General features: G+C 34.5%; 1 protein-coding gene across 4 annotated transcripts in view; it reads right to left on the minus strand.

Moving 5' to 3' along the window:
- LOC134751114 (homeobox protein abdominal-A homolog) overlaps positions 1–19,854 on the minus strand; it is a 50,576-nt gene extending 30,722 nt beyond the window's left edge. The window contains exons 1-2 of one of the 4 annotated variants that reach the window (XM_063686495.1): positions 18,718–19,854; positions 8,129–8,161 (exon numbers count right to left, since the gene is read on the minus strand). In XM_063686495.1, the coding sequence (XP_063542565.1) occupies positions 8,129–8,161; positions 18,718–19,312 (628 nt within the window). In that variant the 5' untranslated portion in view covers positions 19,313–19,854. Of the gene's footprint in view, positions 1–8,116; positions 8,177–18,717 lie in introns of all 4 variants that reach the window. The other 3 variants (XM_063686479.1, XM_063686486.1, XM_063686471.1) reach the window with 3 other exon arrangements.
- Positions 19,855–23,386: the final 3,532 nt, after the last annotated feature.

Below are 23,386 nucleotides of genomic sequence, written 5' to 3' on the forward strand. Positions count from 1 at the left end.
TATCCTTAAACGTTAACAAAAAGATGTGTTATAAAATAACAATAATCTTAAATACTAACTGAAGACGGGTGATCATCCATCTCCTCACATAACCTCTTACATTCGTCACATAACATCTTCCAACTACTGGCAAAAACATCGCAGTCAGTCTGACTTGAGAAATGCGTTTAGGTATTGTAAGGCGCGAACTAATGTAGAGTTCCTGTACGCCACAGTGCGCGCTTTAGGAACTGCCAGTAAGTCTGATTGAAACAGAGGAGTACGAGTAGGCGTACCAGTTGCGAGACCAGCTGTGGACAGTCTGAATCCCGTATTATTTGGTCACGAGAGCATACTCGTAATTACTCCTCATTTTCAGGGAGTTAAAGCCCAGGGTGCCAAGCAGAAATGTCGTCGGTTAAAAGAAGGGATGGTACCCATAGGTTTTTTAATATGAGAATCGCAAAAACGCCTTTTGGATTTTTTCTAGAAGCAGGGTTTCACACTACAGACGCAGCGCTGCCTTCAGGTTGCTCCTAACTAGAGCATTGTAAACAAGTTTAATGACAAAGGGGTTGTGAAATTCACCAGCATTTTCTGCATCCCAAGTTTGAATCAACACTCATCTTTCAAAAACAGACTTTATCATGTGAATATAAAATAGATATTGTTTGTTTTCAGCAATTTTAACATGGCAAACATAAGTTTGTCGTTTGTTAGAAAAGTTTGAATAATAGCATGCGTGTCGCCCGGCTTCCTGGAACGTGTGTAACTGCGCAACTCTGGTCAGCGAGCCAATTTGTTTTTATTGAGACTACCCTCCAGTTTGCATAACTGGTAGGAAATGCTGAGCCCGTTGTAAACAAACTTAAACGTGACCAAACAACTCTGACCCTACGAGTTAAACACGCGTGGGGTACCGCGGAGGATGGTGGCGGACCCGGTTAGGCTGGATTAGGTGGCCAGGTCTACCTTTAATCTCGGCGAGAATGTTTTCACAGCGTCTGGTGTTTGGCCCCGAGGCCGCTCGCCGACGTGTGTAAACAATACTCAACGTTAATAGAGAAATAAATTGTACGCATTTCATTTATCCCTTTAGAGACCAATCAGCACCTATAGGATTATGAAATGGGCTGTTATCGGTTCTCAGCATGCGTTTGATATGTGGCAAACCGCTGACTTGTGTTGATATTGCCGTCAGATCAAACTAGTGAGCCTGGTTTAGTGCTGTTTACTTCGCTCCGGAGCTACTAAAAGTACTAAAGCTTAGTGCGAGCTTGCAGCCACTCGTACAAGTCGTTACCTAATTTTGGGGAACGAGGGTGTAAGTTACATAATTTTCTTTATTTTGTTCCATTGGTGATGTAGGACATCTTAGTTATATATATGCTTTAATGCAAGCTTTTATGGTTGAACCATTTAAACGCTATCGTGAACCTTGTCGAAGTGCACGAAGGTTGATGTTGCGCTGTAGCCGCCCGTCAGTTGACGTCATCGCCGGTCAAAGGCTTAATATTTATTTATTTAAAATTTATTGCACAAAATATATACAACAATATACAAATGGCGGACTTAATGCCAAATGGCATTCTCTACCAGTCAACCAAATAGCCAAACAGAGACAACAACTACAACTGACTACTAACTAATATACTACAAAAATAGAATAGGTATATCAATAGTTTGCAGGTACAGCGAGCTACAAAATTGCATGGACTCATTTTAAATTGGAATTCATTCTTTCACTTCACTTTTGCAGCTGGGTGTACAAAGGTATGATTGGTATGAATGATAAAATGAATAAGGTATGAATGATAAATGTTTAAACTGTAGATCAACAAACCGCGTTATATTTCCTTTTCGGTTAATTGATAACGATACTGGATTAGGTACCCCTGCTAACTAAGGCTTATGTCCAACAATTTACGACCCTTCATACATAGCTAAGGGTGATATATTATTGGCTTGTACAGTAAGTATGTCGTTTTGAATATGTTATCAGTTAGCGTGAAAAGATGGTTGAGGAACAAATGAATTACAAAATAGTATGCTAAACAAGTATCAGTGGGATTAAATTATTGATGTATTCATAGGACGAGGTGACGCATTCTAAGCGAACGTAGATAGACTGCCAAGGCTTACATCGGAACGAGAATGTAGGAAAAACTATAATTCCGAGAATTCTGTAGATCAAACTAGGTACCTTTACACCAAAATCTCCCAACTGAAGTCCAAAACTAACTCGAATATCTTGGTTTAGGTGTGGCTATTATTTAAATTATTTAGTTCTGAGGGTACATAGTTTCATAATTTGCGGAAACACCCAGAAATTAGTAAAAACAATATTGGTATCGTTACTCAATTAAGTGTTGAACTTATGCACCAAATTGTATGGATGCTAAAAATGAACTTACAAGAAGCAAACGTGATCCATATTAATTTCTCTCTTAAACTATTTTGTCTTGTTAATTTTTTCTGAATTTAAGCTTTGAATAGCTAACTATATATATATATATATAGGCTTTGTATTTTTTCTTTTGTATAATTATTAATAATTACCCTCTCCTTTGTATTAAGTTTAGTGTAAACATGTATTTCTCAGAAAGTGATTATTCTTGTAATCTTTTGAGATATAAATATCTTAAACCTAAACCTATATATGTAGTAGGTATGAATTCATTTTTCTGTGATAAAAGTGCTGAGAATTGTAGTGCTGAGAAATGTACATCGATATGTACGAGTATATAGCACGGAAAAACTCTGAAACAAGCATTTGTACGGGACAGTACGTGGAATGTTTCTAATGTAGTTAATTAAGTCAATAGGCGCCTATTCAATTCAGGTTTAAACTAAAACAATGCGACTTTTATCGATACTTCATTTCTGTTAAGCCCCCATGTTCTAATGTCCCTCTATTAAACTTTGCCGCTTGTGCTAGTGTGCTCATGTGAAGTCTGTACATGCAATTGATGCATCCGGTGCATTGTCGTGTGAAAATTTGCTTAACCGATAACTATTGCAATAAAATGCTTGCGTTGATATGCAATAATCGTGCCGAATGAATAATAAAGAAATAAATTTAAGCAAATTGATTTCCTCATAGGCAAAATATGGTGCATTGGGGTGACTTCGAATGCAGGTTGATTCTAAAAATTGCATATAATATCTAGTTAACAAGAATCACTCTCTGATGTAGCAAAAGTCAGCAAGACGCGTTGTTAAGCGTTGCAGTAGCTTATTAAGTGTTGTCAAAGTATAAAATGCTTCTGATTTAGTAGATATTAGCGATTTTCATAATTATACCGCTTTTGAATTGACCCCAATGCAATATAGTATACGATGTGGTGTTCTAGCCCTTTGAGTTAAAATAATATATAGTTTTCATCACACTATACCTTTTTTAGCCAAAATTATGCTATTTACAACAACGGATTATTGCCAATACCTAATGGTCCGCCATTTAAATAATATCGACAGGCAGAAAAACAACTATGTATTATATTATCACATTTATTTAGATTCATTTAATAAAATATTTATGTAATGAAGGTATTTTTACCGTTTAATATGATGTTTAAATATAAAAAAAAACTATTTAAAATAAAAACGTGAGAAAACAAGAGGCATACAATAAAAATACGTACTTCACAACAATGTCTATAGAAATACGCATCGACCTAGGAGGAGAAATGTACTTTGCAGTAAGAACAAATTGCAATAAAAACAAAAATATCACTGAACTTGTCAACGGGCAAAACAGCACTCATAAAAAACCCTGAGCTGTTTATTTCAAGGATGCTCTACACCGATATAATGTATGTATTTAATTCAATCGGATTTACCCGCAATAACTTATCATTATCAATATATACCGACAGTATGGAAAAAAATTATGAGCCCTGAAGGGAAAGTGTCTTAAAACCTTAAGTTAGCTCATTTTACATAAAGGAAACATTATTTTATTTTTTTAAATGGGCAAAACTGCATTTACAGTTTTTTTTAAATTCGCTTATATCGCCTGGGAATCGAAAAAAATTGAAAAACCAAAAAACGTTTGCTATTTTATTTCACTAGTCGATACACTTCATGTAAATGTTTCTCCAAGAAACATTAGGTCTTACACTCTTCTATCGTACAAAATATTTACAAAATAGAATATTAATTATTTATTGAATTTTTTGTCGGTTTGATTCCCGGACGAGGGAAGAGAATTAAAAAAAAATCTTTGAATGCAGTTTTGTTTCTTTTTAAAAATAAAAGAATGTTTCCTTTAAGTAAAATGACCTAACTTACGGTTTTAAGATACTTTCCCTCCAGGATCAATTATTTTTTTCCACACTGTATAGTTGCGTAATCATCGGACAAATATAAACTATATTGGTGGGAGTTTAAGATCTGAATCGTGCACAACAATCGATAATTGTGTAAGTGCCAGCCCATGACGTTCTTGTTAAAATTTCTGAGACGAAATGTAAAGGAACGCATATTGATTAGCTCTATGATTCTACGAAGAAGTAAAAATAATAATACATTTGATTGTAAATTTGTGAAGAAGTTCGTTCACTGGGAACATGAATGCACGTGTACAATTGATTTAGTTACAATACAAAAATGTTCACATAAAATGCGTAACGTGTAAGTACTGAGTACCTATGAGTCAAAGATGCATTTTGTAATTTTTTTGGTGAATTACAATTAAGAGCCTCGGTATAGAGTACCATTTTGTACCATTTGGAATTGAAACTCTAGGTCCATGGGGTCCCAGCGCGCACGAGTTGTTTGCAGAAATTGCGAAGCGTCTGGTTGACGTAACTGGTGACCGAAGAGCTGGCGGCTTCCTCGCACATCGTATCAGCATTACGATACAGCGAGGAAATACCACCAGCATCTTCGGTACAATGCCTCAAGCGCCTATTTTAGATTTAAGCTAGTTATTAATTTCATTTAGTAGTATCACTGTATATATCTTATATGTAAATAAATGATCTTAAATATTTAAAAAAAAGATATTTTAAGGGAGAATTTGGAAAGCAATAAATAATTCAACTCATATTACTATCATGTAGTGAAAAATATATCAAATATTTAAATCTAAATTACAGTAAGTACTTAGATATCAAAAACTCGCAATATGACATATTGTATGTTATTTTTTGCTTGTTTTATTTAACAAAGCAAACCCTCGATAACACAAAAAATATAACTTTAAAAGTTAAGAAGGCTTTGTTCCTACTATTACGTCTCAACGCTTCGAGAGTACAACAGTCCTTCTACTGAAACGTGTACAAAATAACTGAATGAGAAAAAGTCTCGACAACACAAAATATTTCTTATTTTAATGCTTTAAGAAAATAGGTAGTTATTCGAATGTTTGTCACGTATTTCATAATACCAAAATTATTGTGTTTAGTAAAACAAAGAGTTTTGTTGTTATTTTGTTACATGTTTCTTTTGATAATAGATACGATTAATTATAATTATACCTTCATATCTCAAGAATAATATAAAAAATACCTATTTATAACACTTGGGCATTAAACTATATTATTCATATTCATACTTTCGCTCAAATATCAGATCAAAAGTCATGATTTTGATATAGATGTAAGTGAATAACTTAGCAAATCTAATAATTTTCTAAAATTTTATTTTATTATTTTCGACTAATTAATTTAAGGCTACATATCCAAGTATATAACAACTAACAACAACTAGTGAAGAATCTATTTTATTTGTTCAAAGCTATAAAGCATCCTTAAAGTTTATCCCATGTCTATTCTATCTATGATGTCATTGTTTCAAGCAATGAAAGTTAATTAGGATAAAAATAACTCAACACGTGACCAGTTTACGAATGTATGCGAAAATACTTATTTGGCATTCGTGACCAGTCTGCTTATTTGGTGACGAGCGCCTCTATTTCAGGTCAGAAACACTGGCTAATGACACATCCACCCTAAAAGAATCAAAAAAGAAAATACTTTTTTAAACAATAACGGTAGAGGTATGTGAAAGGGTTAAAAGTGTTTTGTTCATAACGTAACTGTCGCGGTTAGAATTTGGCCAGTATTTTAGAGATCATTTCACAAATGCAATAAATCAGTCAATTGTTTCCTTAACTCGTTAATGAGTGGAAGTGCGCGAGGCGCTGCACATGTCGAGCCAGCTGTTTCTATGACAGTCACGTCCACAAATCTGGCAGTTTGTTTTACTATACCTACTACGAGCTGAGCTCGTTAAATTTTTATAGCCACAAGGTCGTTGCTTTATGGTCAATTCTCAAGTCGGTTATTGTTCGCGGACAAACTTTTTTACAACAGTGTAACGTCAATCACTTGTAGCGGCGAAGTTACGATTGACAGTGATCTCCACTTAATTGTTATAGCGCTATAAAATGACTTTTATAAGCTCTAAAAGTGTTAGGATTATTTGTTTTGTTTGGCTAATCAATGCGTGTAATATATGGATAATAAAGGCGTATAGAGGTGCCGGCGTCATTCGGTTTTTATTTTATATAGGTACTTTGCTGCCTGTAAGCTTCTGTTTATAAAATATTCGTATCTTATTTTAGTTCGGATGATAACTTTCAAGTTTGAGTCCATCGTTACTTTGCATAAGAATTTTATCATTTTTAAAACGTGTTGTTTTAAAACATAACACCTATTAGATCTTAAAACCTACCATACCTACCATACCATAGAAACACATGTTAGTATCGAGGTAGACAAATGACCCTGAGATCGTCCAAGAGTCGGTGTGATAACAAACGATGTTTTGGCTGCGATTTTGGCAATATCAACTTTCGCAGAACTACCGCAAACAGCGTAATAAAGCAATTTGCGACCGTGCCAACAAAACAATGGCCCCGGTTCTAAGCCCGCTTTAAACTTATCGACAGCATGATTTAAAACCCTTTGACTTGGACCTTATTTGTAAACATCTTGTTAACACAAAGGATCGCTATTTTTGCTAAGGAAAAAAATTGCACAACCCATTGCCGTGAACCCTTTGTGCGTTGTTTTGACAGAACGAACGGGGAAAGTCGCAAACGCATTGTCTGATTGTATTTTACCTTAACTTGTTTAGTTTGTGAGATAGTGACCCACTATTCCGCTATTGTTCTAAGAGAAAGTCCCGCTTTATTGAGATCTTGGAACCCTTTCTGTCACATTTTGCAATAGCGCAATCGCTTTATGACACTTTTTTGCGCTCGAAACACCGCAGGTACCTTGCTTCCGAAATTTACCGTGACGTTGTTGGCACGCAATTCGGCAGTTTTGTGCAAATTCGCGATTTAATAGAACATGGTAGTAAGAACAGATAATAAATAACAGCTGAGCCATTAAAATTTCAAGATGGTACTTAAAATTTGTTACAGGCTAATAATAGAACCTGGTAACAGTCTTTATTTAGCGTTTTAGCTACTTCTCGAAGATTGGGCTTCGAAATTGCTCTTCGCATATCAATTTCTTAAAATTGATTTTTTTACGTGTTTTTATAGCTCCTTCCCATTTTTGGCTAGTCGCTATGTGTTTACCTACTTAATAGTGTTGCAGCTCGTACCTATTTAAAAATATAGCGATGAAGACATGAGAAATTAATATAATTGCAACGGAATGGTACAAGGCATCGAACAGTGGAGGAGAGTATTTTCAATAGGGCTTATTTCTCTATGAAAACCATACAAAAATAAGCCCTTTTGAAAGACACTCCTCAGTTGACACTGTGCCAACGGACTTTAAAATAATCGCGCAGTAACATTAACCGCAAATTTAATGCAATGCTTTTATAATACTGCAATTCACTGCAATGTAACTTTTCTTTACGTTTATGTTTCATATATTTTAAAGCCCATTTCAAGTACTTGGTGATGAAATGATTGACGATAATAACCTTGTTTAGCGATTATTTCGTTAATAGTTGGTACGAGTAAGTATGTTTAATATATAATTGATGTGTATTAAAACGCCAGTAAAGATGTAAATATCTGAACTTAGAACAGTATTTGCAAGTAGATTATCTTAAAAAAAACTTGCCCTTTAAATAAATCGCAATCGTATTTTTCAATCGTTTCACCATTTTCAATTAACTAAATATACTTAAAAGTAAAAGAAAATAAATTTGAAACGATAAATACCATTGAACTCACCGCAGACCACGCGGTCGAAGGGGCTCATCCAATCTGGAAATGGAAAATCTATTATCAATCGTACTGAAAGTTCATTGTTCCGGCAAACGGCATGCACAAACATTCAGCTTAATCTATTGCCGACCACAGATCTGTGTACAGCTTTCAAATATTAGGTTAGATGGGGTAAGATTTACCTAGAGAAACACTTGTAGGAAATTCTCATACTGTTTCTCTTGCCCCGAGCAAAAAAACTGTTTCTCTTACCCCATCTGGCCTTAAGAGATTTTGATGTATACACATGCTGGTAGATATGGTGTCTTTTAACTTTCATAGTAGAGGGAATAGGGAAATGCGAAAACTGTCTAAAAAACATTATGTGCATATATAAACCTGTATAATTTTAAGATTGTTAATACTTATCTATTCCAAAAAAAGCTTTCCTATCACTTTTCAAGACAGTTTCCCTGTATCTTATTTACTTTCGATTTTCATATACTTATCTACAGCTTCAGTAAATAAATACAAATACAAAATAAATTTAAATTGAACAAACACAAGTTACACCTATTACAAAAGGCATTGTTGAATGGCTTTATGATTATGAATTACCAAAAAAGAGAATAGAATGAATACAACTCCCCTTTTAGTTCCAATAGATGTGCTGCTACAAGACTTTAAATGGAGAAAGATAATTCAATGTAGCTATATCTCGAATACAAAGACAAAAACGTTTAAAGAATACGTAATGGATACAAGGGAAGAAATATTGCAGCCTGCATAGGTAAGTAATTTTCTCACATGACACTGGCCAATTCTTAATAAGGTCGGTTATAAAGATACAAGCAAAATAAATACGTAACAGAATAAATAAACAAAATAAGTTAAAAACAATGCTAGCAGATGTCCATTTTTTACTGTGGGGAACGTGAAACTCAGATACAAATTGTTGAATTGTTGTGTTGTATTTTGAGATAAATAATAAAAAAAAGAGCTATGGAAAATTTGTGACTAGTATTATTTTCTAAAAAACTATAATATTATTCTAAAATGCTAATATTAAAATGACACTAATTTATCCATTAAATCGCTTTTGCGTCTTTAATATCTACGTTTTATCTTAAACATGCACAATAACAACAAAGAAAAAATGAAATCATTTTTAAAGAAGACATAAAAATAAAAATAACATAAAGAATAAGAAGCCTACGTTTGTACTTATGATGTATACACTATATCAGCGAAAAGAGAAGAGTATATAGTATGTAGAATGTATGGGTTCCCATACATTCCACGACTTCTCTTTCCGCACAAACTTTACCTATATATAGGTAATATGTGCGATGGAAGAAAAGGTTCATGCATTCCAAACAGATGTTATTATTTAAAATATTTTTAACCAAATTTTCATATATTTCCATTTGACCTCTGTTAAGTATATTTTGATTAATAGCCCCAGAAGCCAATTCGAATGTATATTTTGATATCACATTGATGTTATTTAGTTATCATTCGCGCGTGCGTCTCTATCGTCAATACATGTAAATACGAACAAGTACCTACCTAAGAGTAAACTGAACGCGTGAATGATACGAATAATATTATGTATAATGTATATGCCATCAATGTGATGGTTAAAATTGGCCTGTGGGACTCTAAATTGCGAATGGTTCTCTACAGGCAGCGAACCTGTCAAAAATCTGTAGTCTATGGTTATGGTTTTGCCTTGCATTTTGGACGTTTATTCCATGTAGATCTTGACGCAAAACTCGTTTAACTTTACGTATGTGTGTGGTCGAAAGTCGTGGAACAGAGCAGAAAAAAATCCTTCTCCAAAAAATAACTAGAAATTCGATCAGGATCACAGACAAGAGGTTAAATTTGAATGTTACCATCTTGCTCTACTTCACCTGGTCCTTGATCAATCTCAGCTCTAAGGTCAAATAGTCTGCCTTTCTCAGGGTTTCAATTAAAATGCCTTGACTCTATTATGTAAATCCAAGCCATAACAATAAACCGTAGTGAAATATAATCGTTTAAAAGAATATCTTTGCATGAAGGCAGGTATTAGCTAACAACAATAGCTAATTAATTATTTTCTTGTCGTAGGTATGTATTGTTTACTTTTTCGACATTAATTATGGTGTTTTTTGGTTTTATTGCCTTCTTAGCAAGCAAAAAAGTTAAAACAGAATCATATTGAAAACGGAGCATTTTCCCACGGACTTATCTTGAATTTTGTGCTTATAAACTTCGCTTATTATGGTTATTATTATATTGGAATTATAAATAGCCCTAAAATTAGTAAGAGATTATTTTAGATTTTTTGTAGGGTTCCGTACCCAAATGGTAAAACAGGGACCCTATTACTAAGACTCCGCTGTCCGTTCGTCTATCTATCTGTCCGTCTGTTACCAGGCTGTTACTCATGAACCGTGATAGCTAGACAGTTGAAATTTACACAGATGATGTATTTCTGTTGCCGCTATTACAACAAACAGGTAAAAACACAAAAAAATATATTTAAGTGGGGCTCCCATACAACAAACGTGATTTTTTTGCCGTTTTTTGTGGAATGGTCGTGCGCGAGTCCGTCTCGCACTTGGCCGGTTTTTTTAATTCCAAATGTCACAAAATTCAGTTAAGTAGGTATTAATATGTAGTTACATTTACAAATACAGATCAAATCGGAGAGACAAGTCATTTGAGAAAAATAAGTACTTATTTTTTATACTCCATGCTAACAATAACAATTAATTTTACATTTTTACACTTGCATTTTCATAGACATACATTGTATAGTTAAGAGTAGGCATATATGTATGTATAGTTGTCTTCATAAATCAGGTTTAAGAATTCTCCCACCTACGCCTGTGTATCGTAACGGCACTCAACTATTGTCTGCTAGAGTCATTAAGATGATAGCCGTTATGGCGCACTTGATAAGTTCAATTGATATTGTAAGCAAATCGGAATTTAATAAAAGGTTATCGTTAGCCATTTTTATAGTAACATAAATCTAACTTTTTATAGCACATTCATCTGTAACGTGTATAAATAAGGCTTCATTGCTTTTTTTAAACTGAAGGCCTACCTACATTCGTAAGGTTAGACTCAAAACCTAGGGATTTAACTTGAAGTATTTAATACCGTTTACATACCTATGTAATGTAAATTAGGAACGGTATTTTAGCATACAAGACAATTTTATAAAGTGTAGTGTATGGCTGACTTTCCACTAAGGCTGAGATGAGCGGAAAAATCTTTTTTTTCTTTTCTGTGATATTTTTACCTTTTGTCTATTTATTAATTTTTTTCTCGTCCACACTCGAATTTTTTACGCAATTTAAGTGCAACTTGTTTCAGGAACAAATTCGTCATCAAAACTAAAGAATGTCAACCAAAAAACAAATAACTATAAATATAGGTATACATTTTGTTCATATACGTACTCGTAGATATGTATCATAAAAAGGCAAAGAATATAAATCAACAAAAACAGAAACCCAAAAACATAGTTTTTTTTACGATGGCAAATCCAATAAATTACCAAAAAGTGACGGTTTGCAAGCTATTAGTAATGTTTGTGATAAAAATATATTTTTAATTAAAGTAAGTCGTTAAAACACTTTTAATGTAGGTTTACTAAACGGGTTTACTTCCTTGATAATTCTTTTTAGCTTTCTCAATTATAATTTCGATTAAAACCGTTTTAAGACGTGTTATCCTTTGGTACATAATTATTGTATAATTATATTAATTAATTACCTACCTCATTATCAACTTAAAACCTTAAGACGCCGTTTCAATATTGAGATAAGGTAATCAGTAAATATAAATCTGACGATAACAGCTTTCTATCAGTACCGAAAAGTCGCGTTGAAAGTAAACCAGCCGGGCCAAAAGTGGTTTGAGTACCCAAAGATCCCTAAAAAGGTTAACTCAAGAGTGCCATATCAGCCTCATAATTCTTGTAAGAAAGATACTGATGTTCTTACGAAGTTGTTTATAGTTTTTTGGGAATGTTGGCAACAATGTATGTTCTTAACATCGTAAATTGGTACGTAGGTGTTTGAGAAGTGGGTTTTATCTCATTTGACAGATCCTGAGTGTGGATTGATTTCGTATCGCGACATTTTTTTCAAAAAAGTAGGTTAATTGAGTGTAAATAATTAGTGCAAACTTTGTTACACAGTTATTAATAACCGTTCCATTGCTTTTTTATTTTGCTAATTCAGCTATAAACACTTCAAATCTTGCTATGTACGTTCTATTAAGTAAAATAAGCTTAACTGTTTGTTACTCACTTTCAGTTTACAATGAATAAACTATTTTATAAAATACTTATATTTTCAGTTTACAATTAGTATATGTATTTTTAAAAATATTTTAGAGTTCATTTTATGCCAACGGTGATGGCAATGCAAAAACAAAAACTCAAAAGGAAAATTTCAGAACCTGTCCGCGATAACGCGAAGTGACTTTAATTGGGCCAAATAGGTAGGTATCTCATTATTTTAATCGCGTGTTTTATGTATTTTCAATACTTTTTACAGTTTTACTTTAAGTTGTCAGTTATCTTTTTGTGGTTATCTACTATACCTACCTATGGGTAACTAACTGGTTATATTTAATTTAATCAGGTATAGGAATATTTAATTAGGTAGGTACTTCAATAATGTACACGATGAAATCCGGCCACATAAGTCTGTAAATTAATGTACATATTCAAGCAGCACTTTTCCCCTAAAAATTTGTGGTTATCAAACTACATAATAAAACTAGAAACATAATAAAATTAGGTTGTCTGTTACTTTGAGCGCTGTATATTCCACAGTACCTATATTTTTTCGTCCACGGCGGTCTTCTGACAGTCTTTATCAAATTTTCCAGTTCAAAATATTCTATTATATTTACATAAATATATAAACCTAATTACATTCTCTTTTCACATCACCTAGCATTTTTATGATAGTGTTCAGATTGAGATAGTTCAGAGGTGTTTTAACTTTGGTGATTTTGACATTTTGACAAAAAAAATGCCTCCCATATAACAACTACTTTCAGTGATTGGAGTAGAACGTTTTCCCGACTACCTCAAGTAGAAAAGTTTCAAAAAATATGTTTTTGTTAAGATGACATTCTAATGAGCATAAAACAGCTTATGAAAATATGTGGTATTGTCCTTATTGTCGATTGTCCTTATAGCGAAGTGTCATAATTCGTGTATCGGAAGCTATGTTGTTAAAGATAATATAGTCAAGAACTACATATATTTTTTCCACGTCTACGAATATCAACGCCTCTTAGAAAAACATGATCATATAAGGAGATTTTTCGCCTTCTGGCTCAGGTAACCGCCTTAATACGCCGCACAGCGTCGCGCGGCCTTGTATTTATATCGGAGCATCGTTAATAATGGCGTAAGCGCCATCGACAATAAGGTCCCTTTTTATAGAAAGTACCACAATTTCTGCCTGTTTGTAAAAACTGGCGCCATACGGCCATACTCTCCATGTTTGGAGAAAAAAACATACCTACCTTGCTAGCTTTAATTAGTTATTTAGGTACAATTATGTTGAAACCATATGCAATACTTTATTAATCATATTAAAGACGAATAGGATAGTTAACTTTTAACAGTGATCTGTCAAAAACTCCAAATTTTCCCTTAAATGTCTCATGATTGGTGCTCTTACCATAAGCAAATTTAAAAAAGGCTCTATTAAAATAATAATATCGTATAGATAGGTACGACATTCAACTCTACGTTAGACCGAGTAAAACAGAATCAAAAAGCAATTTAAATTGACTAACAAAGGAATTTGAGTCTTTTGCTAGATTGAATAAAGTTTATCTATGATTAAATGAAAAGTAGAGAGCAATGTTTCGATTGGCTGGTCGGGACGGCCATGTTGGTTCGCGCGTGCGCGCTGCGCCGTCCCGCGCACATGGTGCCTGACGCCACGACGTGCATTGCCACTAAAAATAAACATTGACTCACCAAATTTCATTCAAACTAACTTTTATTGAGCTCGAACGTACTACGATATATTGTCAAAATTGTTGTACGAACGTTACGAGGAATAAATTTCGTCGAGCCTACATATCCGCCATTTTAATTTTGGACGCCGCGTGTCAAGCGTCACACGCACACACCTGCTCGGATATTTGTGTCTCTCTCGAGAGAGATTTTTTCCGGTGTCGTTCGAGACATTTTTATATGCCAGCATTAGAAACAAATCAACAATAATGGTCATTTTCAAAGCAAAAACAAGTCGATTATAGGCCATTTTATATAATTTCAGTGAGCTACGAGACCGTTATTATGTTACAGTGGCTTTGATCGTGCCGTATTTTATACGCGGCGTTATTGATGGGGGGCATGTGGCGGACGGCTGGACGTCTCTGGGCTAAATGAAATGTTTTAAAACACACTTCTTCATAATGTGTCAGTGTCATTTTCAGGAATACGTACCTAATTACTAACTATCAGTAGGCATAATTTATAACAGGTACCTAACCATATTAAAATAGGGACAACTATCATTTTTTAAATAGTAGGCAGGTATATACCTAAGTACCTACACAACGCAATAAAATATTAATAATAATATAGAAGCGTTATAAGGTTGACATATTACTTTATGTACCTAGGTACTTATCCTACTACCTAATAGGAAAGTACGCTTCTGCTACGAGTATGTTCTTAATTACATAAAAAACGGCCAAGTGCGAGTCGGACTAGCACACGAAGGGTTCCGTACTATTACGCAAAAAACGGCAAAAAAATCACGTTTGTTGTATGGGCCAAATATATATTTTATTCTTTTTTTAGTATTTGTTGTTATAGCGGCAACATACCTACATCATCTGTGAAAATTTCAACTGTCTAGATACCACGCTGCATGAGATACAGCCTGGTGACAGATGGACAGACAGACGAACGGACGGACAGCGGAGTCTTAGTAATAGGGTCCCGTTTTTACCCTTTGGGTACGAAACCCTAAAAAATAAATAGATTTGAAAGATCAGGCTCAATCCACAGTGAAACACAAAATGGCTGTCCCAATTATACCATTCAAAGAACACAAAAAATGGAAATAAATATTCTTATTTTTGTTATCAATAATTCTTTTAAATTGCCAAAAGTAAGTAAATTGCACATTTGTACCTAAATGATAAAGTACCTCTATCTTCAAAATTAAACTTTAAATAATTTCAATAGGCAGTCGCAAAAATATCTGACACATATTTTTGCGGCCTTCGTAGAGTGGCAGTAGGTAGGTTCTACCTACCCAGGTATTTCCATTTCTATACGTATGCAATTAAAAATATAGGCTAAGTAGTATTTTTAATAAGAAGGTCGGTTCGAAACCACAATGTGACATTCATTAAGTAAGAAAACATCCATTTAGGCAAATCTAGATCTGTAGTTTTTTTTTAGGAAAAACCACTGGTCTAATGAAATGTAAAACTAAATTGATTTTAAAATATATTTCAAACTGATGGTGACCATTTAAATAAAATATACCCACAATTAAGCGGGAAGGAGACACCATTACTCAAAATAATGGCCAAATGCAAATAACACATTCGGAATGATTCATTCATTCTCTATGTCAAATATTTTTATAGAATATTTTCTGCTAAAGGTGCCTTCGCGATTAGGTATAATAATTAAATTTAATTGCACTATAAACGAAATGCAAGCAAAATGTTTTATTACTTTTTATACCTACAACAAGTGCCCATTTAACTGTAATTTTATTATTCAGTTCTTTGTAATTTTAATTAAATAAGCTCTCACATTAATTGCTACTTTACCTCCATTTTTAGGGTTCCGTACCCAAAGGGTAAAAACGGGACCCTATTAATAAAGACTTCGCTGTCTGTCTGTCTGTCTGTCTATCCGTCTGTCACCAGGCTGTATCTCATGAACCGTGATAGCTAGACAGTTGAAATTTTCACTGATGATGTATTTCTGTTGCCGCTATAACAACAAATACTAAAAACGAATAAAATAAATATTTAAGTGGGGCTCCCATACAACAAACGTGATTTTTTTGCCGTTTTTTGCTTAATGGTACGGAACCCTTCGTGCGCGAGTCCGACTCGAACTTGGCCGGTTTTTTATAACCTACCTACAAGTAATTTGCCCCCTTTCGTCAATGCAAAAACCGAGTACTTGCTTTCTATTTTATACTTTGTAACTATTCAAGGTAACATAAATAAAACGAAGTACCTAATCCGTATGTCAAAATAGTTAGCCGGTTAATAAGGCTTAGGCCATAAAATCGCGAGTCAAGTAATTGTACCATTGTATGCAAAACGTACAGGCAGTTTAGTACTGTAATGTACAGATGTATTTGAGTACTAAGTGGACCGCACAGAATTCATCGTGATGTGACATTAATATCTAACTGTAAAGTTGCCTAGATTGTCCTAGGTTAGTTTTACGAGTTTGAAATAGCCTTATCGGAATTTAGACTTGTGGGCGATAAATAAAGTTGTCTAATTATGCGCAATTCGTACTGAGGCGGATTTCTAATTGTAGAGGAACTTAGGTCATGTTTAACATAAGTGGAGCAATCGACCTTTCAGCGAATTAAGCCTTCAAGTAAGCATTAAACGCTCAAGTTTTTATTTTATTCGTTTCCCGTGATAACAAGAGAAATTAGGTTAGCAGTTTTTTTAGGTATCTGTATATTTTACATTATTTACACAACGTTTATTATTGGCCAAAAGTATGGAAAGTTCTACTGTTCTTTTTTGGCGTTCAACGTGTTAGATTGCATTGTTAATGTAGTAATTTAATACTAAAAGTACAGCGAAGTTTTTGTACTAAGGAAGAACACAAAGGGAGTATACGGAACATCATGAGCCCGCCCTAAATACCGGCGGCTGGGGCGGCCGACGGCGGATGGTAATAAAATCAAAAATCCTCCAAAGAGCGAATTTCGAAAAAAAAAACCGTAGTTAAGGCTCTGTAATTAGTCTTATGTTAATTGATTCTGAAGCTGAAAATTGGCCATGTAAGTTGTATTTTTTGTAGGCACTTAATTCACAAACATATAGGTACCTATTAAGTTTAAAGCATACTCCAACAGACTTTAATGCATGTAACATAAATAAAAACTGCTTAATTGTTGTAACACAATGGAATCAATTAACTAGACTAAATACAGGTCTTTAATTTCGTTTGCAGTTTCAATAAATAGTTATCTGGTTTCAATAATGAAAATAAATTATTTTGTTTAATAATAATTTTAAAAATCTAATTAAAATCACTTTGAAGTCATGTATAAGTATTATTTGATAGGTATACCTTAACGATTTATCAGATATTTATTTAGTACCTATTAGGTTATATATAGCCTTTAATTAAGCTTAAACCTATTGTATTGTTACTTTAACAACCGATAAATACCTACTCTTTTAATTTTTTTTGATTTTATTCAAGTACAGTATTAGTCTATTGGTTTTTCTAAATAATTTATACGCTGACATAATTAAGTTTCCAATTAAGTTTTAATTTTATTAATAATTAATCTCATAAAATAAAGATGTCCAAACGATTAATATTTATTGATATTTTACCTACCTATAAGGTGTTTTTTGTTTTTTGATGTCTCATACCTATGTCGGTACCTATTTATTTATTTATTCAAATGTTTTATTAGAATAATACCTATGCAATGTTAATATGCATATAAAAAGTGTTTTATTTAGTTAGTGTTAATGTTTTTTTAAATAAATTAAAAGCGTGTTACAGTTTTAATAACCAATAAAGAAATTATTTAATTGCTTATATAATTCATGTTTAGTAACCTAGTTATAATTAAGTAAATACCTAAATGCCGATAATGGTACGATTAAATAGCTGTTTTATTACTCATATATTTTTTGGTATGATAATGGCAATTTGACGCTTTTAATTGCGTAAATAATAATTAAAACAAAATAATTAGACTTTTGTACCTGGACGTTAGTAAGTGGTAGGCAGGTAGATAAAATATCGTGATTTATATAATCATAGTTTATAGGTAACATTCAAGTACATAAAACGTAGGTACATATATACTTGTAAGTGGTTAATAAGATATTACAAATAAAGACAATTATATAGTGTGTACCCTCCTAGATATGTAAATGTAGGAGTCACATTAGAACGTAAATTAGGGATTTTTATATTTTTGTAATTAAGTATCTACTATATAAGTTAAAGTTGTAATTTTGATTCAATCAGTTGAAGTAATTGAAGTCATAATTACAATATTAATCGCTTTCAGACGTGAATAGGTAATAGATAAGTAAGTATAGGAGCAGGTAGGTAAAAAAATATTCCGATTGGAATTTTCTTGTGTTGGAACAATAATGTCAACAAAGCCTCGAATAAACAATACAGAATGTTTTAAACTTTGACTACATATCTAACTACATTGCAAACGACATTATTAAGTAATTAATTAATTATCTACGACATAAAACGTAGGCAATATAGTACGTCTACTAATCTACTTAAAGTTAAAGCAAATTGTAGAAATAAATTAAATGCGTTTTTTTTTTCAGAACGTCAAACACACTCATGCAAAGAGAAAAACATTTACCGGTGATGGACATCCAGGGGTATCGCGGAATGTCGGGGAGTGGCTGAGCCGAGGGCTGTGAGCAGGCAGCGCCCATGGCGTCCACCGACGCCGCCGAGGCGGCCGAGGCCGCCGACGCCGCGGCCTGGTGGTAGAACTGCGCAGCAGCCGCCATGCTCGCCGACGCCGCCGACACCGCCGCGCCTCCGTTGTGCTGGCCCAGGGCGTACATTGGGTCTGCGCCCACCGCCGTCGGGTACCGGCAGCTCTTGTCGTCTGCTGCGGACAATCCTCCTCCGGCCGAAAACGGCACCGAGCCCCCGAACTGCTGGTGGTGTGACACGTATGGATACATCCTCGCCGGCGCCCCTGGCGAGGCCGAGGATGAGCTCGACGAGCGCTGTGGACTCCCGTTGCCCGGCGAGCCGGCCCCCAGCGCCGCCGCCCCCAGGCCTCCCGATAGCGACGAGCTCAACGACGTCGACAACGACGACGACAGCGACGACGATAGCGACGCCTCGATCGGCGAGGCACCAGCGCCCGCGAATAAGTTCTGGTGGTGGAACTGCTGGTGGTACTTCGGGAGCATGCTATCGATGATGAACTTGGAACTCATCGCTCGGCGACGCGGCGCGCGACGATCGCCTCGCGGGAGATGCGTTTATCGCCGGGCGATTCGGATCGATTCTCGCGCGTGCACTACTATGGCCGCGAATCGTTTATGACCCGCGTATGAGGCTCTACGACTCCGAATTCCCCGTCGCGTCGTGGCGAGCGTTGCCGCTGCCGCGCGCCGTTGAGGCGGCGCGTGCGAGCGAGACGGACGCATTTGCGGCGGTCGCGCCGGAACCCTCTCCGTCTCATTAATTCCTACCTGCGTAGCTTATATTAGAAAGAGATAAAAGCTATTCGCTAACGACCATTCGGACGGCCATTGTTCGTAATGGCGCCTCGCTCTCCGCACCCCCGCGCGGGCCTCGTCTACGCCAATAGTGATCCCGTGTAGAACATTTACCGCCAATCACAAACCATTCCGGCACTTCTAAATGTCAAACTGAATGGCTTTAAGCAAAATTGCACCATTACGTTCGAAATTAGTGATTTTGTATTGTTTTGTAACTGTTTAATTTTCAGATAGTAAAAGTGCAGTTATTTTTAATTGTCACGAACAAAACACTTAAAGCACTTATTAAACCGTTTAACAAAGTAAATTTTATTAAGATAGGTAGGTAGTGTATGTAAATGCAACAAGATTATATTGTTACTATTTTAGTAGTACCCTAAGTAAGTAAAGCAACAGTAGTAAAAATAAACTGTAATAAAATATTACTACTGAAATTCCCACATTTACACAATTATGTACAATAGATAAGAGGTCCATGATTAGTATAACAGGCATAGGTATAATAAGTTATTTTTAAATATAATTTAAATACATATATATATGTTGTTACATTTTATAAATAGTTTACTCGTAGGACCTAGTTTATACCTACCTATTTTATAATTTTATATCAATTAAGAAAAGTATATTTGTTTAGCTAGATTAGATTAAAATCTAAATTAACAAATTAGGCATTGAAACTGAAACTATTTTTTTTAAATGTGTACATATATTATTATTGTGTTTTATTTGTTAACATACACCTACGCATCAAATGCATCAAACGATAATAAGAAAACCTTATCAAGTTAAAATAATTCTACATTTGATTTTTAATGTGGAGCTCTCAATCAAGTTAGAATCAAAACAAAGCATCCGATAAATGACGTGTTAGTATGTCAAACCATATCACCCATTGGCTGTTTCGTTTTTAAGTCCACAATAAAACTGCCCATAAAATCTATTTAATAACCACTAAACGGTGAAATAAAAATCATTCAAAATGAGAATTGCACCGGACTGTTTTACGCGGGCCACGTGGTCGAGCGGGTATCATTCATCCCGCTCCGGCAGACGTCCCGTCCTCGTCGCACATTTCATTCATCCGCGTGGGTCGTAACAAAAATAGGTGTAAGTGCGAGATCAAACTTTGTGGCCATTAAAATAAAATCGTTTATGGTGTGAAAATTTTATTTATTTATTACCATTTTCATAGGTCGGTATCTTTAGTGCATGGTTTTTATAGGCGTAAGTTGCCTTTTCAGCTTTATCAGGTCTGCGGTTCGGGCGTGCGGTGGTAGAACATTGCATAAGTATAGGTTTTATGTTGTTATTGTGATGTTTTTGCCGTAAACGTATGGAATGGTTGATATGGACAGTTAAGGTCATTTTGTTTATGGGAGACGCTTTTTACTAGCCAGTAATTGTTTATTTGGTTAAAAAAGAGATCAGGCCATCTATTAGCTATTAGTTCAAATAGGTATAGATACAGGGTTTACTTTATCATATGGTATTTGTTAAGTATCCTGTAGGTTCCTAGCAAAGACTTACAATGAAGATTTTACGTTTTATATTTTTAAATTGTGTTATATTTTTAAGTCAGACTTACTTATACGAAATAAATTTTGTTTCTTTTTTCTGTCAAGAAATTTATTTCCACTGCTTTTAATTAAAAAGTTTTCCTATTTTAACTTTTTATAGGGCGCAATCTGTAGGTACCTATTTGAAGGCATAACAACCCAATAACATCTTTCGCGAATCAAATCTAGACTGTTAAGGGGTTAAATTCAACTATGTAGGTATTTATAGTTGTAGTTTTTTAAATACATACTTACAAAAATAAGTACCGTGAAGCCACTTATTTTATTTCTTTCTTTTTTTTTCTAGTCTTATTTTATTTATTTACGCCCTCTTTTATAAATTTATTGACTTTTCTCTAGTCTATTGTACGCAGCTATATTTGTCTACCGTTCTTCATCAATTCTCATCATCTACTCAAAGGTTAACTGGAAGAAATCCCTTAAAGGGATAAGTTCGCCTTTGTACTGCCTATTCTGTGCCATATTTGTGTTCTGTGTTTTGTACAATAAAAAGTTTATACATACATACATACATAGATACTAGCTAACTTTGCCGCATTTAAAAAAAAAACACGAATTTCTCAAAAAAATTATACGACATCTTATGACTTTTTTTGCTCAGCACGTCCATTGTGATCAAACGCATCAGTTTATTTAAAGATTTTTTTATCGTTTTAGTGGGCGGGCAAAGATATCCGGAGGTTTCGCCAACATTGCTCAAGTCAATTTGGTGCTCAAATTGACGTGGGCAAAGTTGGCGAAAGTGTAGGAAAGGTAATGCACTGAAATCTTTTTAGAATCACGAAAAAATCAATTCGCCTCAAGTTATGAACTAAAAAGTAAAAATCTTGAAAGTACTTAGATAGGATAGATAATATTACCCACCTAAATAAAGAAATTCATTATTCTTATAAGACTATTTTTATACTGGGCATGAATGGGTTTTTCCAATATGGCTTTTAGTATAGGTACTGATATGATGAACGGATAAAGGGTAAAGATATAAAATCACATCACTTACTCGTACATAGGTACTTGCCTACCCACACTTTTGAGTCCAGCGTACATACCTAATCTACTACAATCTCGTATTTTAACACTTTTAATTATGTATATGTCGGCGGCAGATCGTAAAATCGGGCATGTCGAGATATTCCTAGGCATATCATGAAACGCCGCCATTTCACGATCTGACTAAGACTAACCCAGGCATATCACGATCTGCCTAATAAAAGAGGCGGCAGATCGATCATACCAATTGCAAGTCAGATCGTGAAATGGCGGCGTTTCATGATATGCCTAGGAATATCTCGATATTCCCGGTTTTACGATCTGCCGCCGACAAATATAATGGTATGTATCAATAGGTACCTACTTATTAAATATTGTGCTTTGAGTAGTGAGAATAATTTACGATTAAAATCATGGTCAATTATGTCACAGAGATTTAAGTATTAGTTTCTCTATGGTACTTAATAGAAATTATGCTCTACAGTATATTTTTATGCGCTACAAATATCTATACCAATATATTATGTTTTTTTGCAAATCTTCACTTAGTAGGTACGTAGTTCACTTACCTCTAAAAAGAATAAATGAAAGCTGGCTAGTTGAATATGCTACTGAGATATATATAGGTACTGAACCTAAATAAGTCAGCGGGCAAAAGGGTGGCACCAGCGCGTTAAGTTGTAAAAATATACATCAATAATTTAACAATGTTGCTTTTACACCTTGAAACATTAATACAACCTAAGTGTAAACTTATATAACTACCAGTGACATTCCAAAGGCTACCAGACCACGAGCGATGTGATCGCTCGGGCGAACCAAAATGGTCTCCTATTATGAATTAAAGCCAGCGTTGAAGTAATTTTACTGCAACATGATGATTCGAGCTTTTTAATATCACGCTGCTTGAATGTCAACATAACTAGTACCTATGAAGTATTTTTTAAGATTTCTTGTTTTAATTTCCTGTACGAATAATGTGATGTTTGTTGTGATGTTAAATAAAATTGTCTTTTAGTGGCTCTATGAGATCTATTTTGTAAAAATTCCAGTCTGAAGGAACAAAAAAGTTCCTTATAATTATTTAAATTGACACAACAATCCATTGAGAAATGCGACAACCGGACATCGAAAACAATTTTCCCCACGCTAAAAGTAGCGTACCTATAAAAAAACCGGCCAAGTGCGACTCGGACTCGCGTTCCAAGGGTTCCGT

Source organism: Cydia strobilella, chromosome 2 (genome assembly GCF_947568885.1).
Source record: "Cydia strobilella chromosome 2, ilCydStro3.1, whole genome shotgun sequence".
NCBI classification, from domain to species: Eukaryota; Metazoa; Arthropoda; class Insecta; order Lepidoptera; family Tortricidae; genus Cydia; species Cydia strobilella.